This window comes from Rhamphochromis longiceps, linkage group LG7 (assembly GCF_057381845.1).
Source record: "Rhamphochromis longiceps isolate RC_006_pf linkage group LG7, R_longiceps_female_GT1.1, whole genome shotgun sequence".
Classification (NCBI taxonomy): Eukaryota; Metazoa; Chordata; class Actinopteri; order Cichliformes; family Cichlidae; genus Rhamphochromis; species Rhamphochromis longiceps.
The window spans coordinates 8805141-8821016 of record NC_140563.1 but is presented as its reverse complement, the minus strand read 5'-3'; the positions used below and the strand labels follow the sequence as shown (position 1 = coordinate 8821016).

General features: G+C 41.9%; 2 protein-coding genes across 4 annotated transcripts in view; one reads left to right on the top strand and one right to left on the bottom strand.

Annotated features, from left to right (window-relative positions):
- The window catches only part of LOC146664732 (serine/threonine-protein kinase WNK1-like), a 30785-nt gene extending 21410 nt beyond the window's left edge, over positions 1 to 9375 (top strand). For 2 of the 3 annotated variants that reach the window (XM_085411947.1, XM_085411946.1), the window contains exons 10-28: positions 442 to 575; positions 897 to 962; positions 1336 to 1371; positions 1817 to 1936; positions 3031 to 3110; positions 3200 to 3359; positions 3448 to 3564; positions 3649 to 3762; positions 3845 to 3893; positions 3992 to 4135; positions 4240 to 5192; positions 5290 to 5361; positions 5500 to 5592; positions 5703 to 6009; positions 6171 to 6348; positions 6437 to 6630; positions 6744 to 6884; positions 6989 to 7218; positions 7348 to 9375. In XM_085411947.1, the coding sequence (XP_085268073.1) occupies positions 442 to 575; positions 897 to 962; positions 1336 to 1371; positions 1817 to 1936; positions 3031 to 3110; positions 3200 to 3359; positions 3448 to 3564; positions 3649 to 3762; positions 3845 to 3893; positions 3992 to 4135; positions 4240 to 5192; positions 5290 to 5361; positions 5500 to 5592; positions 5703 to 6009; positions 6171 to 6348; positions 6437 to 6630; positions 6744 to 6884; positions 6989 to 7218; positions 7348 to 7710 (3551 nt within the window). In that variant the 3' untranslated portion in view covers positions 7711 to 9375. The remainder of the gene's footprint in view (positions 1 to 441; positions 576 to 896; positions 963 to 1335; positions 1372 to 1816; positions 1937 to 3030; positions 3111 to 3199; positions 3360 to 3447; positions 3565 to 3648; positions 3763 to 3844; positions 3894 to 3991; positions 4136 to 4239; positions 5193 to 5289; positions 5362 to 5499; positions 5593 to 5702; positions 6010 to 6170; positions 6349 to 6436; positions 6631 to 6743; positions 6885 to 6988; positions 7219 to 7347) is intronic. The other variant, XM_085411949.1, reaches the window with a different exon arrangement.
- Positions 9376 to 10622: 1247 nt separating this feature from the next.
- rad52 (RAD52 homolog, DNA repair protein) lies at positions 10623 to 15572 on the bottom strand. Its single transcript, XM_085411961.1, has 11 exons — positions 15283 to 15572; positions 12996 to 13097; positions 12779 to 12872; positions 12632 to 12699; positions 12436 to 12554; positions 12269 to 12344; positions 11950 to 12182; positions 11694 to 11854; positions 11205 to 11276; positions 10890 to 11126; positions 10623 to 10812 (listed from the first exon to the last, which is right to left on the bottom strand). The coding sequence occupies exons 1-11, from the start codon at positions 15328 to 15330 to the stop codon at positions 10751 to 10753; spliced, it is 1272 nt and encodes a 423-aa protein (XP_085268087.1). The 5' UTR covers positions 15331 to 15572; the 3' UTR covers positions 10623 to 10750.
- Between the last annotated feature and the right edge of the window lie 304 nt (positions 15573 to 15876).

The window sequence follows — 15876 nt, the reverse complement described above, 5'->3', positions numbered from 1 at the left end:
TCTCTCCCCCCCCCCCCCCCAAAAACAAACAAACAAAAACAAAACATGGAAGTTGCTGGTTTGTGTGTTTGTTTTTCGTTTAGCTTAAAATAAAGAGGAATAATAACCAGTTTGGTTTTAGTTAGTACCCCACTTGCGCTCCTGCGTCCTCATGACTCCATGCAGTCACACCTTGTTGCACCAGTGCCCTGCTGCAGAGCCTATACATAACCATAATTTCACAAGCATACCAAGCAATGATTTTTTTTTTTTCAGGAGCTCAGAATAGTATTGTATTTCCCCTGTGCATACACTACGTATACTAGTTGTTGTACTTAAGTGAATTTATTAAAACATATTCTGAATCTGTTGTTTAAGGGGAACTGGCTAAAACATTGTTACTTTAAATAATTCTACAATCTTGAGTCTTCATAAATTAACCTTTTTGTCCTTTTTTCACAGCTTGGGACATGGGAGATAGACTAGCAGGTTCCTCTGTTGTTACTGAGGCTCAGCCCTCTCAGTCTGGAGTATCCTACAGCTCTTCCACTACTCAGACACAGAGTGATCAAATGCAGCAACAGCAGCTGGCAGTGGTGAGACATTAGTGCATAATAATGTGTGTTGTGGGTGATTTTGTTTTGGAATATTGTCTGTATTTTAAACCAAATGTTTAAGTTGCAGATTGGGGTTCTATTTATTGATTATCTATTTTTCCCATATCCCAAATGGCCCTTTTTGTTGTTGTTGTTGTTGTTGCCCTCACCACTGCTGAATGTACTTTTCCCTGTTACATGTAGACAGCTGTCACATGGCCTACCTGCAGTGTGTCTAGAATTCACATGCATGTGTTCATGATACAGTTTAGGGTCCTAGGCTTTTCTAATTTTTAGAACATGTGCTTTTATCTGTTGCAGGGTGGTCAGTCTGAAGTTGTTCCTGTTCCAAATGCCAACCAGACCGTCCCATTGACACCTGCACAGGTATATATCTATTAGTGTATGTCTAAATGTCTTTGAAGAGTAACTTCACACTACATGAAAACTTTTGCTTCACTGACATCCTCCATAAAAGCAAAGCTTGTGTTAATATCAGGTTCTGCATAACACCCTGGATACACTTCAGTATCACACCTGCAAATCTGAACTTCAACCTGTCAGAGTCAGCAAAAACAAGATACTCACTCACATTGTGTGAAGTTAAACTTTAAAGCCTATATTCTTCGGTTGGGTGGCTGCGAAAGCAGAGCTGAGAGTTTCCTGGCCTGATCTTTTTTTTTTTTTTTTTCTCCTTTAGGTCTCTTTTCTTTTATCGGGTTTTCTACTCTTACACTTTGCTATGCTTTGTTTCTTATAGTATGGAGTTTACTACCAATCATCGCTCCCCCCTCAGGTAGATGAATACAATACACCCACAGTATTTCAGACAACTTGTTGTAGAAAACAAAATGCACTTATTATCAGTACTGGTCTGTACGTCAGGCTCTGGTAGGGTTGATGTAGCGGGTTTTTAGAGAAAAAATAATGTGAAATATTAGACCTTTAACATGTCTGCAAAACTCACTTTAGAGTTGACTTTGATTAATCCACACCTCAGTGGTGGCAAATAATACATCTGATTCAACTAACCTGATTCATACAGCTATGTTACTTAGCAGGTAAGTACAAGTCACTCAGCAAAAGAGCCCAAAGGAAATCTCTGAAAGGTTTAGATTGTAGAGAAACCAGACTTTCAGGAAGTTGCCTTAATGCCAGTCTGATGGTATCAGCTTTTATCTCAACCTACCTTTTTAAATCCTGTTTCTTCCCCTGTATCATTATGTGATCTGTTCATTTAGATTCCCTCCCAACAATCGACAATGGCCCCATCTTCTCACCCGCAGCAGCAGTCAGAGAGCACCAGTGCTCCACAGAGCTCTCTACAATCACAGGCACAGACAGGAGCTCAGCATTTACAGGTGATTTTTCCCTCCCTTGCTGCTCTTTAACATGCAGCAGCTCACTTATTTTAAGACGCATTCTAACATGTCCTGTTTTGCTTCACCAAACTATAGTATAAATGTGATTCTGTCCATTTTTTATGTCTTTTTCTTTCTTTTTTTTTCTTGTTCCTTTTCTTCTCTCTGAATGCTCTAATTACCACAACTGCCCCCCATTTCTTCTCCTTTGCATGTTTCTTATTTTGCATGACTCTTAGTCTTGGGCCAATGATCCAAGTACTCCTATCCTGTCTCCACCACTCAACGCAGAGCACCTATACTTCCTCTATCAGGCCTCATGCCTTTCTGTTGTGCAGGTACTCTGACTTGTGTATGCTGATGTTTCTTGGTCAGGCGTGAACCATTTGGTTCAGACCTGGTTCCTGTTCCTTTAAATGTTCTGTGTCCATTTTCTTTTTTTAAAAGTATTTATTTTTGTTGTTGCTGTAAATTCATGTAGTTTCTGTCATAGTATCAGTTAACATTATCTTAAGTAGGGTGTTGCTTAATGATGCATGAAACTAAATAGTTTATTTTGAGCATCTCATGGCTCTTTTTTGCTTCTCATCTGTGAACTCTCTCCATACTCTTTCACGTGATTCTTGAATAGGTGGTAGAAGAGAGAGAGAGAGAAAAGAAAATGGCCATAAACAGTGTATTTTGCGACACCATGAAACAAACAATGGAGTGTAATATGAAATGATAGATGTTTTCATATTGTCATCTGATATTTTTCTTCATATCACACAGCCCTAGCTGTAAGTGGGATTAAACATAATTAATATCCATATAAACACAGCAGTGACAGAGGGTTACATTCAGATAGGAGCTGAAATAAAAGCTCCATATCACAGCAGTATTTACACTCCACCTGAAAGCTAAAAAATGGAGTCTCTTGCAACTGCCAGTTGCATGTTTCACCAGATTAAAGAGCTCCATCTAGTGGATGATATGATTTAAATTAGTGTACAGTTAATGCTGTGTAACCACTTGAAAATTGTATTGTGCCAAACAGCACTAGAACCTGCTTTTGAGGTGAAGTGTTTGACTTCTTAATGTTTCCTGTGTGTCAGGCTCCTGTGAGTGTTCCTCAGTCCACACCAGTGGAGCAGCCAGTGGGATCTTCTTCCCTAGCACCACCGTCTGTAGATAGGTAAGATGCAAGTTATTTTTTTAAAAGTCTGGTTTTCTCAGCACTGCGCAGCTTGTAAAACCTTCCTTTTGTGGATTTGTGTGTTTTAGCTGTCCATCAGATGCAGCTTCGGGTCTTAGTGATGGCAATGATGGTTCTACATCAGGAGGCCGCCATGAGGGACGCTCGCTGAAGCGGCAACAGCGGCGATCTGTACGCAGTCGCTCTCGCCACGAGAAGACGGCAAAGGCCAAGCTAAATGTTCTTAGTGTAAGAATTTTAACTAATGAGAATGTTTACATTCTTTTTTTAAGCTCTTAGTCACTGAACAGTTTTAATATAAGTAAATGTTTCACAGATCTCTAATATGGGAGACAGAGTAGCAGAGTGCCAGCTGGAAACGCACAACAGGAAGATGGTGACCTTCAGATTTGATCTTGATGGAGATAATCCAGAAGAAATTGCCCAGATTATGGTAGTAGTGCTTCTTTAGTTGTCACTCAAAAGATATTCACATAGTTTATTCAGAGCTATTGATCTTTTCCGTTTTCTCTTCCAGGTTGAAAGTGAGTTCATCTTGGAGACTGAGCGAGAATCATTCATTGACCATATCCGTGAGGTCATAGAAATGGCTGATGAGAAAGGAGAGCGCATGAAGGACAGCTTTCCTCAGGTATTTATTCACTACACGTCTCCTGTTAGGTGAATAACTATGACTGCCTGCGAACCCTCACTATGATTCTTTCTCTTTGCAGATGAGTGACCTCCAACAACAACCTGAGTTGTCTGTTCCCATGCTACCAGGTAAGCAAACGTGTCAGAAATATAGCTTTGTTCAATTCTTTTTTTCTTTTTTCTTTTTGTTTTTGACTTTACACTCATATTTGGACGACACCCCCCAGGTATTTCCCCCAGCACTACAGCCCAGGTGGTGCATTCAGCAGGACGTAGGTTCATCGTCAGCCCAGTGCCAGAGTCTCGACTCAGAGAGCAGTTCTTTGGAGGCGCTTCAACCAATACCTCAGTTGGAGAAGAGCCTGTTACAGGTGAAAGGAGCTTATTTATCTATTTGTAGCTTTCGATTTAAATGTCTTTTTTGTTTACAATTCATCCTCTTTTTTTTTTTTTCTTTTTTTTTTTTTTTTAACAGCTCCTTTGGTGTCATTGGGCCTGTCTCTCTCTGCTCCATCAGCAACTCTCCAGCAGGCCTTTAATGAAGTAAAGCAGACTCGTATTCAGAAAGGCAAAACATTTGATGCCTCTGCTGCTGAGCAAGAATCAGTCACTCCCCACTCCGAGGCTGTCCCAAGCTCTAACAATATCACGACTTCTGTCGAGTCTGTAGCTTCCACCACTACTCCCACATTTCCTTCTCTGAAGTCTGGTGCAGCATCCTCGCCACCTTCGTCAGCTTCACCTGGGAGGGTTTCCCCTACACCAGTGTCTGTGCCACCCCAAACTGCTGGGAGTGACTGCAGTCCACCACCTCAGTCCTCCCATGAAACGACCCCTTCACAGTATCCAATAGCTGTTAACGTCCCTCCTTCCTCTGTTTCTCCTCCATCTACACAGCCCTCTGTCCCTGCTGTAATTGGATCTCAGCTGGGCAATAGTTCTATCTCCTCTGGCTCATCCAGTACTACTGGAAGTGTTCCTGCACCAGAGCAGCAGCCATTTAATAGTGCTGTTGCATGTTCTCAGCCGGTGAATTCATCCAACCATGCACCACAGAATACAGCCACCCAGCCCCCACTCCCCACCAACCAAAGCCAAGCCCAGCAGCAGCCAGTGGAGTCAGAAGGGGCTGAGATTCAGACAAAGACCGCTGGCAGAGATGACATCCATGCCCTTGAGCAGAAGCTTCGGTCTCTTTTTAAAGACCAGAGCTCTGCCTCCCAAGCACTGGATTCCAGTCAGAATGCAGGGACCTCCTCTCCTCCCACTGGGACTTCTTCCCCTCCACCCGGACCTGCCTCTGTGCCCCCTTCTAATCTTCCCCTCACCTCTGGGGCACAAAGTGTTCTGGGCCCGACAACCACTCCAGGGCAGATTGTAACTGTGGCAGGACATGCCCAGACTCCTCCAACGAAGCCCAGAGCACAGGTTAATGAATAATGCACCATCCTAAAATAAATCACTCACTGTTTTATTCTGATGATGTGTCATAACAACTATGTTTTAATTTTCCATGCTGGCTCAGACTTTACCTGGGGGTTTTGACCAAATTTCTACAGCTTCGTCTGATGTGCCCCCATTTCCTGGACCAAATCAGGTTAGGGCTATATTGTCTCTGCAATGATTCCTGTGCCATTAGCTCTGTTGATTTATTTATTTATTTTATTTTTTTAAACTAGCATAGGATGCTGATGTACTACTTAACGTGTTCCTTATATCTTTTATGCAACCACAGCAACCCCTAGATAATTTGGATGCCCAGTTGAGAAGAGCTCTAAGTCCAGAGACGGTTCAGGAAGGCAATGGTGTCATTGTAGGACGTTTCCAAGTAAGTTTTAGTTCCAGCTTAAATTAATGTGCCTAATTCATTCTTAGAAGCTTAAATCCCATAAAACATCAAGCTCAGTTTATTAAAATGATCTCTTCCTTCATACTTAGGTCTCTATTGCTCCTGATGGTGCAACCAGCAGTGCTCAAGATCCATCCAGTGTTGTTTCATCCTCTTCCCAGACGCCGTCCTCAACGTCCTCTTCTTCTTCTTCCACCTCTTCCTCTCCCTCCAGTCCAGAAAATACCTTTCACCGATCATCTCCTCTGCCTAAAGGACTCACTGAAGTTAATGCTGTCGATGGGGGCTCTTCTGTTTCTGAGAGTCAGCCCACCACTATTGGGCGCTTCACAGTGTCCACGAGCACCAGTGCGACATCTGCCACTGGCTCTAAAGTGGGACGATTTTCAGTCACAGGTGTGCAGCAGGTTCACAAAAAGTGTGAAATTAAGTAATAAATTATTTAACTACTGATGTTAATAATCCGTTATTTTAATCACACCAATTGATAGAGATTAACCTATTATAACACAGTAATGACCTTTTATTTTTCATGTATTTATTTATTTTTAACCCAGTGACCCCTGGTCCAGCAGCTAGCTCCAGTCCAACACATGACTGCAGCGTGCAGAATGGACCATCATCCTCAACTTCTGATTCTCATGTCACACATCCACATTATAGTAGTGGGAATGATGATGACTCGGAGACTGATGATGAAGCCTTGCAAAAAGAAATCAGTCGTCTGAGGGAGAAGTATGTTACATATTTGTTGTCCTGTCTTATGTAAACTTTGCTTCACAGCTCAGGGGAAATTTGGCTTTAATTTTCTGTCTCTCCTCAGACACATGATGGAAATTCAGGCCTTGCAGGCTCGTCAGAAAGAGGAGATAGAGGGCCTGTTCACTCGCATGGGAAAAACTCCTCCTCCTTCTGTGCTCTCCCCTGCTGTGGCCATGCCTGGAGGACGACGAAGGCTAAAAAGCAAAAGTCACAAATCGGCTCGCAGTAGTGGACAGCCCAGCCCTGTACACTCAGGTAATATGATACACAATCTGTTTCTTGTTATGCGTCCTTTGTTTTTTCTTTTTTTGAGTATGTCAGTGTTCTCTTGTTTAAATATTGATTGTAATCTGTATTGTAATCTTCAGCTCAGAGCCAAGGTTCAGAGTCCCCTCCAAAGCAAAGTTCAGCCTCAGTAACAGAGACCTCAGAAATTGCAGCAGAGTCTGTAACACGGTCACAGCTCACATCCTCTCCATCCATGCCAAGCCTCAGCAATTGCTCCACAGGTATGTGCAACTCCAGCTTTTAACAGTCAGCTGCTTCATTTGAATTTTATGATGTAAACTGAATTTTCTAGTGCACATCTGATGCCTCTTGTCTATATATTTAGGATCAAGTGGGATTAGCTCCACAAATGGTTCAGGACACTTGCAGGCTGAGTGTTCTACCCTGTCCCAGGCCACTGGAGCCCCTCCTGCTGGCTCTAACACCCAGAAGGGTAAGGGGACCTTCACTGACGACCTGCACCAACTGGTGGATAACTGGGCCAGGGATGCCATCAGCCAATCCCAGGGGAAGAGAGGCCCTAAAACTGGAGCACAGGGAGGGTTGGGACTTGATGTAAGCATTTGGTATTCTTTGAATGTTTAAAAAAAAGTCAAAGTATTTCATGACTGTGTTTTAATGTTCACTTTTTTTTAGTACTAATCGTGCATATTGAACAATAACAATTTTTCTTTAACAATGCAGATCATCCCTCCAGCCAACATTGGCCGTAAATTCTCAGCTCCAGGCTATCTCGGCCCACCACATTCCAACACCACGTCCACTCACCTCCCCAACCCAACCAATCCCTCTGCTTCTTTGGGTCCTCGCAAAGGCTCCCTGGGTCCAGTTGCCCAGGGGTACGGATATACTTCAGTCTCGTACAGTGCTCCTCAGTGGGCAGGACCCACACCAACATGCCAGATGGTTAACCCGGGACAGCCACTAACACAGTACCAGCCATCTACAGCAACTCCAGTGTCTCTGCACCAAGGTTACCAAGTGGGAACTACATCAACCCCCCAGAAATCAGTCAACCCTGGAGGGTCCAACCTGAGGCCTACGTAACCCAGTCTGAGCCCTGATTGAGGCTGAGATGAAGGGCCACACAGGGCAGAGGGGACCAGACAGTTGTAGACTGAGATCACAGCCTCTCTTTGTGGCTTACTGGCTAACTGGCTTGGTATTGTGCATTTTATTTTTAACTTTTATCATTGTGTATTTTTTTTTTCTTTAATAGCTGACCTGTGTGGTTCAAGTCATCTCAGGCAGAACAAAGTCTGTCTGGCAATTGGAGGGAAAGTGCAATACACACCCACAGCACAAAAAGTCTCACACTTATCCTGCCATTAGCTGTGGAAACGAGCTGTGACGTATTGGCCCAAAGGCACAACGAACAGCAGCCAAAGATGTTGCTGGAGAGCCGATCTTTGAAGGGGAGAAGTTGGTGAGGGATTGTGGTTCATATCCTTATTTGTCTGGACTTTAAGCTGAGCTGGGACTTAAGATTGTTCCAGTAGTCCACCACAGAAATCTGTGTGCACACAGACAGACTATACATCGAACTCGCTGGGATTGGTTTGGAGGGTAGGTTAAGTTGTCTGTTAAGGAGGAGGAGAGAATGTGAGTCTACAGAGAGTGGGATAGTTGGTTTGTCCCTGATGGATAATTACTGTGAATGATGCTTAGGAGAAGAAAGACTTGGAAAGTTTGGAGTGTGATGGAGGGTAGCAGTACGAATACATCCCAATAAAAATGCAATAATAGCATAATCGACAAACTGCCCCTTGTAACTGTGGCCTTAATCTAAAAGAAACACATTGGCTTTGTACATAGACATTTCTTGACTGGGTTATGATTCTATGTTAAACATATTTATGTCTCTGTGAAAGTCTGGTGTTGTGTGACTCGAGTTGTCTATCATACTGATTTATTCATGCGAGTAGATCTGCGAGATAATAACACGTGGTCCTGATGTTGACCACCATTCAGAGAATTGAAGAGGTGATGCTGCTGTAGATCACAATCTGAGTATTAGGTGTTAGCAGGGTGACCCCCCCCCCCCCCCCCCCCCCCTTTTTTTTTTTTTTTTTTTTTTTTTTTTTTGGTAAGGGACACATTAAACCACTTCACTTAGTGCTTAGCTGTGAGATATGTGCAGTTCATAATCTGCTTATCATATCATACAAAGTAAGAGTTTTGTCAGGATAGTATTTGAGGAGGGTTTCATACTCTTGAGGGGAGCGAGACCACTTCTTGATCCATTTTTCTTTTCTTAGATGGTGCACAGTACATGTATAAACAGCTTGTTACTGAACTCATATGTCCCAAAATATTTTTACCCATAACATCTAGCTGTGGCCTCTGAAATCACAAGTGTCTGGGGTTCTCTCTTTCTGTGGTCTGTTTTTTGTATGCGTATATTTAATAAACAACAACGTTCTTTATGGACTTGTATTCAGCCATCAGATTTTGATGTTGTTTCACTGTAATTATTATTAAAGGTTGTTAAACAACATGTAAAGGAATATTAAAAAAAAGTGCAATTGCAGGGTTGTTATTGGTATCATACTCGCCATGCAGGAATAATCCTGCAGTTTATTAAGCTTGTCTCTTTATGACTGCCCTGCCCCCCTCCTTTTTTTGGCTTTTTCTTTCTTTTTTTCTTATTGTAAATATAATTGTGAGGTAAATGCTTTCAGTTTGCTCTCACTAGAGTATGTTCATTGTGACCCATTCTAAATGCACATGCACTCTAACCTGTAAACATGAGGAACACTTTAGTGCCTTGCATCCTCACTAATGAGAAGTTCCAGATCCATCCAGTCCTGTAGCTGTGACTGTATTACAGAAAACCAGTTTACTAAACCAGTATACAGTTTAAACACCACCAGATGCAGCCAGCTCAGAGCATGCAAAACTGAGGTAGGTGCCGCATGCAGGACAAAGAGCACACTGAGTAAAGTGGACAGTTTCTTTCCTCTCTACAGTTACCTTTGTGTTGGTTGTTCGATCAGCTGTGTATTTGTATTTGGCACATGTGTACGCGGGTTTGGATGGTATTTGTTTTTCCAGATTTATCATTAAACCTTTTCATAGAAGAACTTGTTTGGGCAGTGAGCGAGCTGCGCAAAGGTTTAAAATTCTGTCACGCTAACCCGACTTCTATCTCACCACCTCACGAGTGCCATGCTGTCATCGTGATTTTTGGGTTTTTTGCCTGCTTGTAGATTGAATGAATAGTTGAACTTCTCTAGAGAAAAAAACAAGTTACTGCAATGCAGAATATGCAATGTTCAAAGTTTTGTAGGGACTGAGGGGTATTGGACACATTTGCATGCTGATGAGGGTTGTTACGGATTTCAATGTTTTTGATATTGGATTATTTGTTTTGTTTTTTTATTATTTGCCTTTTTATGAGTGTTGATCTGCTCAATTGCTATTCATTAATATCACAGGCACAACTTCAGTATGAGACTATCAGTGTATGAGTTCTGCATGCCGACTTTACTGGTGTTTAATCTTACAAATGGCAGCCAGTGCACCACTGTACAGCACAAGCTCCCCACAAGAAGTTAACATCCATATGCTACTCTGCTATATCAGTAATTATCACAGATCTCTACAGTACTGTTTGAGCCTACTGACACGCAGTTATACTCTTATTTCTGATCCCCCCTTACTGACTTCCTGTGATCCAGTGTCTGTTTTGTGTATGTTTTTCACATTGTACAAAACTTAAAAAAAATAAATAAAAGAAATCAGGTAAAAGGCACGTTTATGTGTGTTTGTCAAAAATTAGATCATGGTTAGTTTTTGTTATGTTTGATGATTTTGTTTTGTTTTTGAACAAAGTCTTAATCTTTCAACATGAACAAAAGGCTACATTCTAAAGATAATTAAGAAGTTATGTATCAAAAGTATCATTTATTTGTTTTATCTGAAATTAAATTTCACTTTTTCAAATAAATCTAGCAGGATTCCCAGTTTGGTTATGTTTTTATTTTTTAACAAAATCAGAAAACATGTATCCAGATGTATATAAAGCAGCAATTCTTTACAATTTCAAATGTACAAAGTGAAGTAAAAGCAAAATAGTGGCTGGATGTCAGGTGTCCAGCCTGCGTTTTTTCATGAACTGTCCTTGTCTGTACGGACTCGAGGCTTCACCTGAAAATTGGAGAAGTAGTAGTGAGTTTCAGACAGAATTTAGCACTGAAGCTCATTCACTGACTGATCTGACTCACCTGGTCTGCCCTGATACTGGTTCTGCTGCTGAGGTCTGTACTGAGCCTGCTCCCGTCCTCTGCTGTTCGGCAGGGCCTCTGGTCGCCTATCCGTCGTCCTCTGAGGGGTTTTACTGCGCGTCTGCATCTGATGATTCCCAGGCGTACTGGGCCGGGTTCCTCTGGGTGAAGGGGCAGCCGCAGGGACATCCAGATCCTCAATCCCATAAAGAGTGAAATCCCAGAGCTCAGGGTCATCTGCACAGCAAGACCAACTGGAAATGAGATGCAGGCCTCCTCATCACACAGTCCAAGTATGTGGAGCCTTTACAGCACCTGCTAAATACACGTCTCTGCTGCTGGTGGACTTCCTGAGTTCAGCTTCAGCACCTGCGAAGATAGGAATCCCTTTATGACAGAAAGAGGGGGGGGGAAAGGATGTCTCAAACTGTAAGAGCCAAACCAACCTGCAAGACATGCTGAACTATTTTTGTGAGATTATTTTGACAACTTTTTCTTCCATCTCAGAGTAGAAATCTACCCCAAACCTCAGTGTTGCTGTATTACTTTTAATCTCTCCCCTGTAATAAAGTGTAAAAACCGATTAGCGCATTTTACCAGTCTATAATCACTCTATACCAAGGTTATTAGAGTTAAATAACTACAACTAAAAACTGAAACCAACTAAAACTACAAACTAGACTTAAAAAGGAAATTAAAATTCATAATCGTAAATCCTGCCTCTGACATATACCCTCCATACAATAATCACAACATAACAATAAAAACTAAACCGATAAAAGAAAATCAAAATATTCTCTCTACCTTCACTGGATCCTTGTCCTATAGTGACCTCTTCCTCCTCAGATTTGGCTCGGTCTTGCTTCTGCTGCAGCTTCTTGGCCTCCATCTCTCTCCTGAACTTCTGCTGAAGCTGCTGCTGTCGGAGTTTTCTCAGCTGTTTGGGGTCTGTGTGTGTTTCTGACCTGACAACAACATCCACAGAGTTGACACCAGAGCTTAGAAGAGGACAGCAATTAGGAGATGTCGAGAAGATGAGGAAAACCAGAGCTTTTCCTACCCGGAGCTGATGTTCTCACTCTTCATGCCAGGTGCAGCGTCGGCAGCATTGGGAGTGTGAACTTCTGAATGACTCTGGTTCTGGTTGATGACTCTGGGCTCCAGCGGCGTCCTGACAGGAACCGGTGCTGATATAAGACTCTCCTCTCGGAGCAGACTGCCAAGCCGGGCCTTCTCCACCGACGGCTCACCTTCAGTACGCTTAGTCCGGGCTGGATCTAGAGGAGGTAGCGGCTTTGTGTAGAGAAGTGACAAGAATCAGCTTCCAAAAACCGACTAGACTGAAAACTAAAAATGATACTTTAAATGTTGATCCTGACCTGCTTGGGGATCTTGTTAATGGCTAGGAGGTATTCTTTATTCAGGATGCAGTTACCAAGAGCATTACCAAAACATCTAAACATAGGAAAAAGAAAAACAAACTTTTTAATGATTAAAATAAAATAATATTTCCAGCATGTTTTTAAATATAAGTAAATTCCCATACTTCAGAGCTCTCTTCATGCCATCAGTGACCGCTTCCTTCCTCGCCTTTTCCAGTGACAGAGCTTTCGACTTTAGTCCTTCGCTGACTCCGTAGCCAACATCCTCATGAAACGATCCATCCTGGAGGAAAAGCAACATGAACTCATATGGATGGAAGAGAGGGAGGCAGAAAAATAAAAGAGGCTCATTTACCCAACCTTGAGCTGCACTTTAACAAACGCGCTGACGCCGACGTAAAACTTCCCATTGATGAGGTCTACGAAATCTGCCAACAAAAATCATCAAACTGTTAGTCTGAGCGTGAGAAGGTAAACCTGGATCCTAAGCTGTGAAACGAGTCATACCAACGTTCTGCTGGGAAATGGAGTGAGACCATCCATTGTATCCAAACATCTCATTGGCCAAGCTGATGACACGATGGCCTTCAATGTAGCATACCTGTTGAAATCAGAGTAGCTATTTGAAGTTGAAAAATGAAATTATGACATGTTATAGTGAAGAAACATCCCCAGTCTGAGGTGCAGGCAGCTTTTCTAGCTGCAGAGGAAAACAAAGACCTGCCTTCTGTCCTCCTCCGGCCATTCTGGTGCTGATGTACTCCGGTCCCAGCTTCTGTCGCAGAGCATCTTGCACCGCCTGGTACTCCTCAGCTGTGTAGGTAAACTGTCCACACACCCCAGTGTCAGCAAGGCACACAGCGGAAACACCATTAATAATGAAAACAAGCTTACATTGTTGTCACATTTCTATGACCTGAGTGAAACTGGCTGGCAGTTATTATCCTCTGGAGGTGCAGGAAGCTAGGTTTACACTAATAACATAAAGAGTGATTCATCACTGATGCTTTGTGTTCTACTTCATTTCAGACATTAAAAAGCCACCGAGAGTACAAGCTGTTCTCGGCAGCCTTTGGACCCGAACTATTTCATGGCATGCAATTTTAATTTCTCTTCGCTATTTGGGCTGATTGGGACCTGATGAATGTAAAGACAAAGAATTACCAGATTTTTTTTTTTTTACCGGTACCTGATTTTTGTTTCTAACAAAAATGAGATCCACATATGAGGATATTCGTATAAAATTTCGATCGAACAGCAGCAGTATAATGGCCTCGTAAGTGGATATCAGGCCCCTGTAGAGCAAAATTGAGTATTTTGGTCTAAATAACCCAAAATGTGATGTCCACATATGTGGACGCCAGGTCCTAGGAGGTTAAAGAAAATATAATAAAATAGAAAGACTTCTGCAAAAACAGACATGCCAGCAAGATCAACAAACTAATCCATAAGACTGGATCAATTATTGCCCAGAATCTGAAGGCATGTGAATCAGTGAGAGACCGGAGGTCTCTGAACAAACCTCTCCATCATCGGCAACCCATCGAACACGCTCCACTCTACTGCACAGACACAGGAGAGCTTCTCCTCCCTCAGACTTATTAAGATTCCTCACACACTTCTGTATTATGGCTTCCTGCTCCTCTTTCCTTTGTTTTCCTCTTTAAATGTATTCTTTAATTTCAATCACTGTTGTAAATATTTTTAAAATTGCACTTCCTCAATTTATAAGGCAGGCGAGTCAAAAATTAGGCAAAGACTCCATTTCAGGGCATAGATTTTGGAATTATTACGGTATTTTCATGTGTTTGAAAAAATGTTCCCACTGATTAAAATCTCCCCTACCGCCATTCATATCACATCAGAGTAACTAAGCAATAGAAAAGCATTTAAATGACAGAAAACTATTTTTTCACCATCTACTAAAGAAACCAGGCATTTTCTGTGAATTAAAACTTTGTTTTATCGTCTTGATGCATGCTCAATCATCCAGGTAAGTAAATCCCCAAAAGTCGATTCTGTTCATCTGGACATAGACTGAAGAAGTCACTTGGATGAAGGACGAAACGTTTCTCCCACTGAAAACGCTACATCCAGATGAACTGAATCAACTTTTGGGGGTTTCTGTTTTATCACTACAGGAGAGTCTAGGCAGTGAGCTACTGGACCATTTTATCTAATTTTGCACATTTATTTCTTACAATTTGAGAGTCGGGCTGACAGCATCTTCTTTATGATGTAGAAAAACTGAGACACACTGTTGAAATTGCATTTCTTCTTCTTATATTAAGATCGCCTAGTGATTAAATGTGTAGTTGAAGTCCTTTACAATAATAGAGAGGAGTGTTTCACTGCTCCAGCCCTCTTTATATCAAAGTGCGCCCATAGAGAGGAGTGGCAGTGATTTTTAACAGAAGAATAGCAGCAAGAATGAAGAGTAAGGTTTAGAAGATGGTCGTGAGAACTGCTAGTTTGGAGAAGGTGAACTGACAAAAAAAAGACAGGAGGTGTGACTGGAGCTGACAGAGGTGAAGGTGCTCAAATTTTCATTGAGGTTGACCAAGAATAGACAGGATTAGAAATGAGTACATCAGAGCGACATCTCAGGTTAGAAACGGTTTGACGTGTGCAGAGGACGGATGGTGGATATATTGGACCAAGGATGCTGAAGATGGAGTTTCCAGACAAAAGAGGAAAGACCATAGCGGGGGGTTTAGGGTGTATAGGACCGGAAGAAAAATAAAAACTAAACTTTCAAAAGAAATTACAAACTTTGTAGAAAATACAAAACTATGATACTCTACTACATAAATAAACTCGGTCCCCTCTAGTGTCCAGTCACAGACATTCAGACTGACACACATTGTGCTTCAACCCGTTTCAATCAAAACTTTATCAGCAGTGGGACTGGAAGCAAAAACTGGTGTGCTTTATCATTCTAATTTAACTCAACACACCTGTGTCCAATTTAGAATAATTAGCTTTTGAGAAGTCTCATGGAGCCCACATACCTGTCCGAAGCACCTGGACGCAGAGCTGCTCTTCTCCTCACTGGACATGACTGCCGAGATGTTCTTCAGTCACTGGAAAAACAGGCTAAGCTGGCTTCACTTATCGATAAAACAACACGAGATGAGCCTGACACCTCCGTAGACACCCGATAGAAGTCAGTGCATACAAACTAGCCGGTTACAGTCCCTCTAAACTGCTTTCTGTGTTGAATGAGCAACAGAAAACACGAATATTATTTCAAAGAGGCAGCCATCTTTCTGAACTTCCCGCTCGGACTACCGGAGGAGGAGCTTATGATGCCTTCACGCCTATTGGAAAATAAACAAGTAACTGAAATCTAGGGGTTACTGGGTTTACATGCAAAATTTAATTATTAACTTATATATTTTAAAGGCAGAATCAACTATTTAATTTTTATTTTATTTATGATAGTTTAAAAAAAATATACATCCACTGAAACATAAACGATGCGCCATGAAAGTCATATTTCCTCTCAGAGGGCTAGATATAGAAAATGACGAGGTGGGCTTAAATGCATATTTCATTGTAAATATCTAATAATATTTATGTTTGAGTATGCCCCATCTAATGAC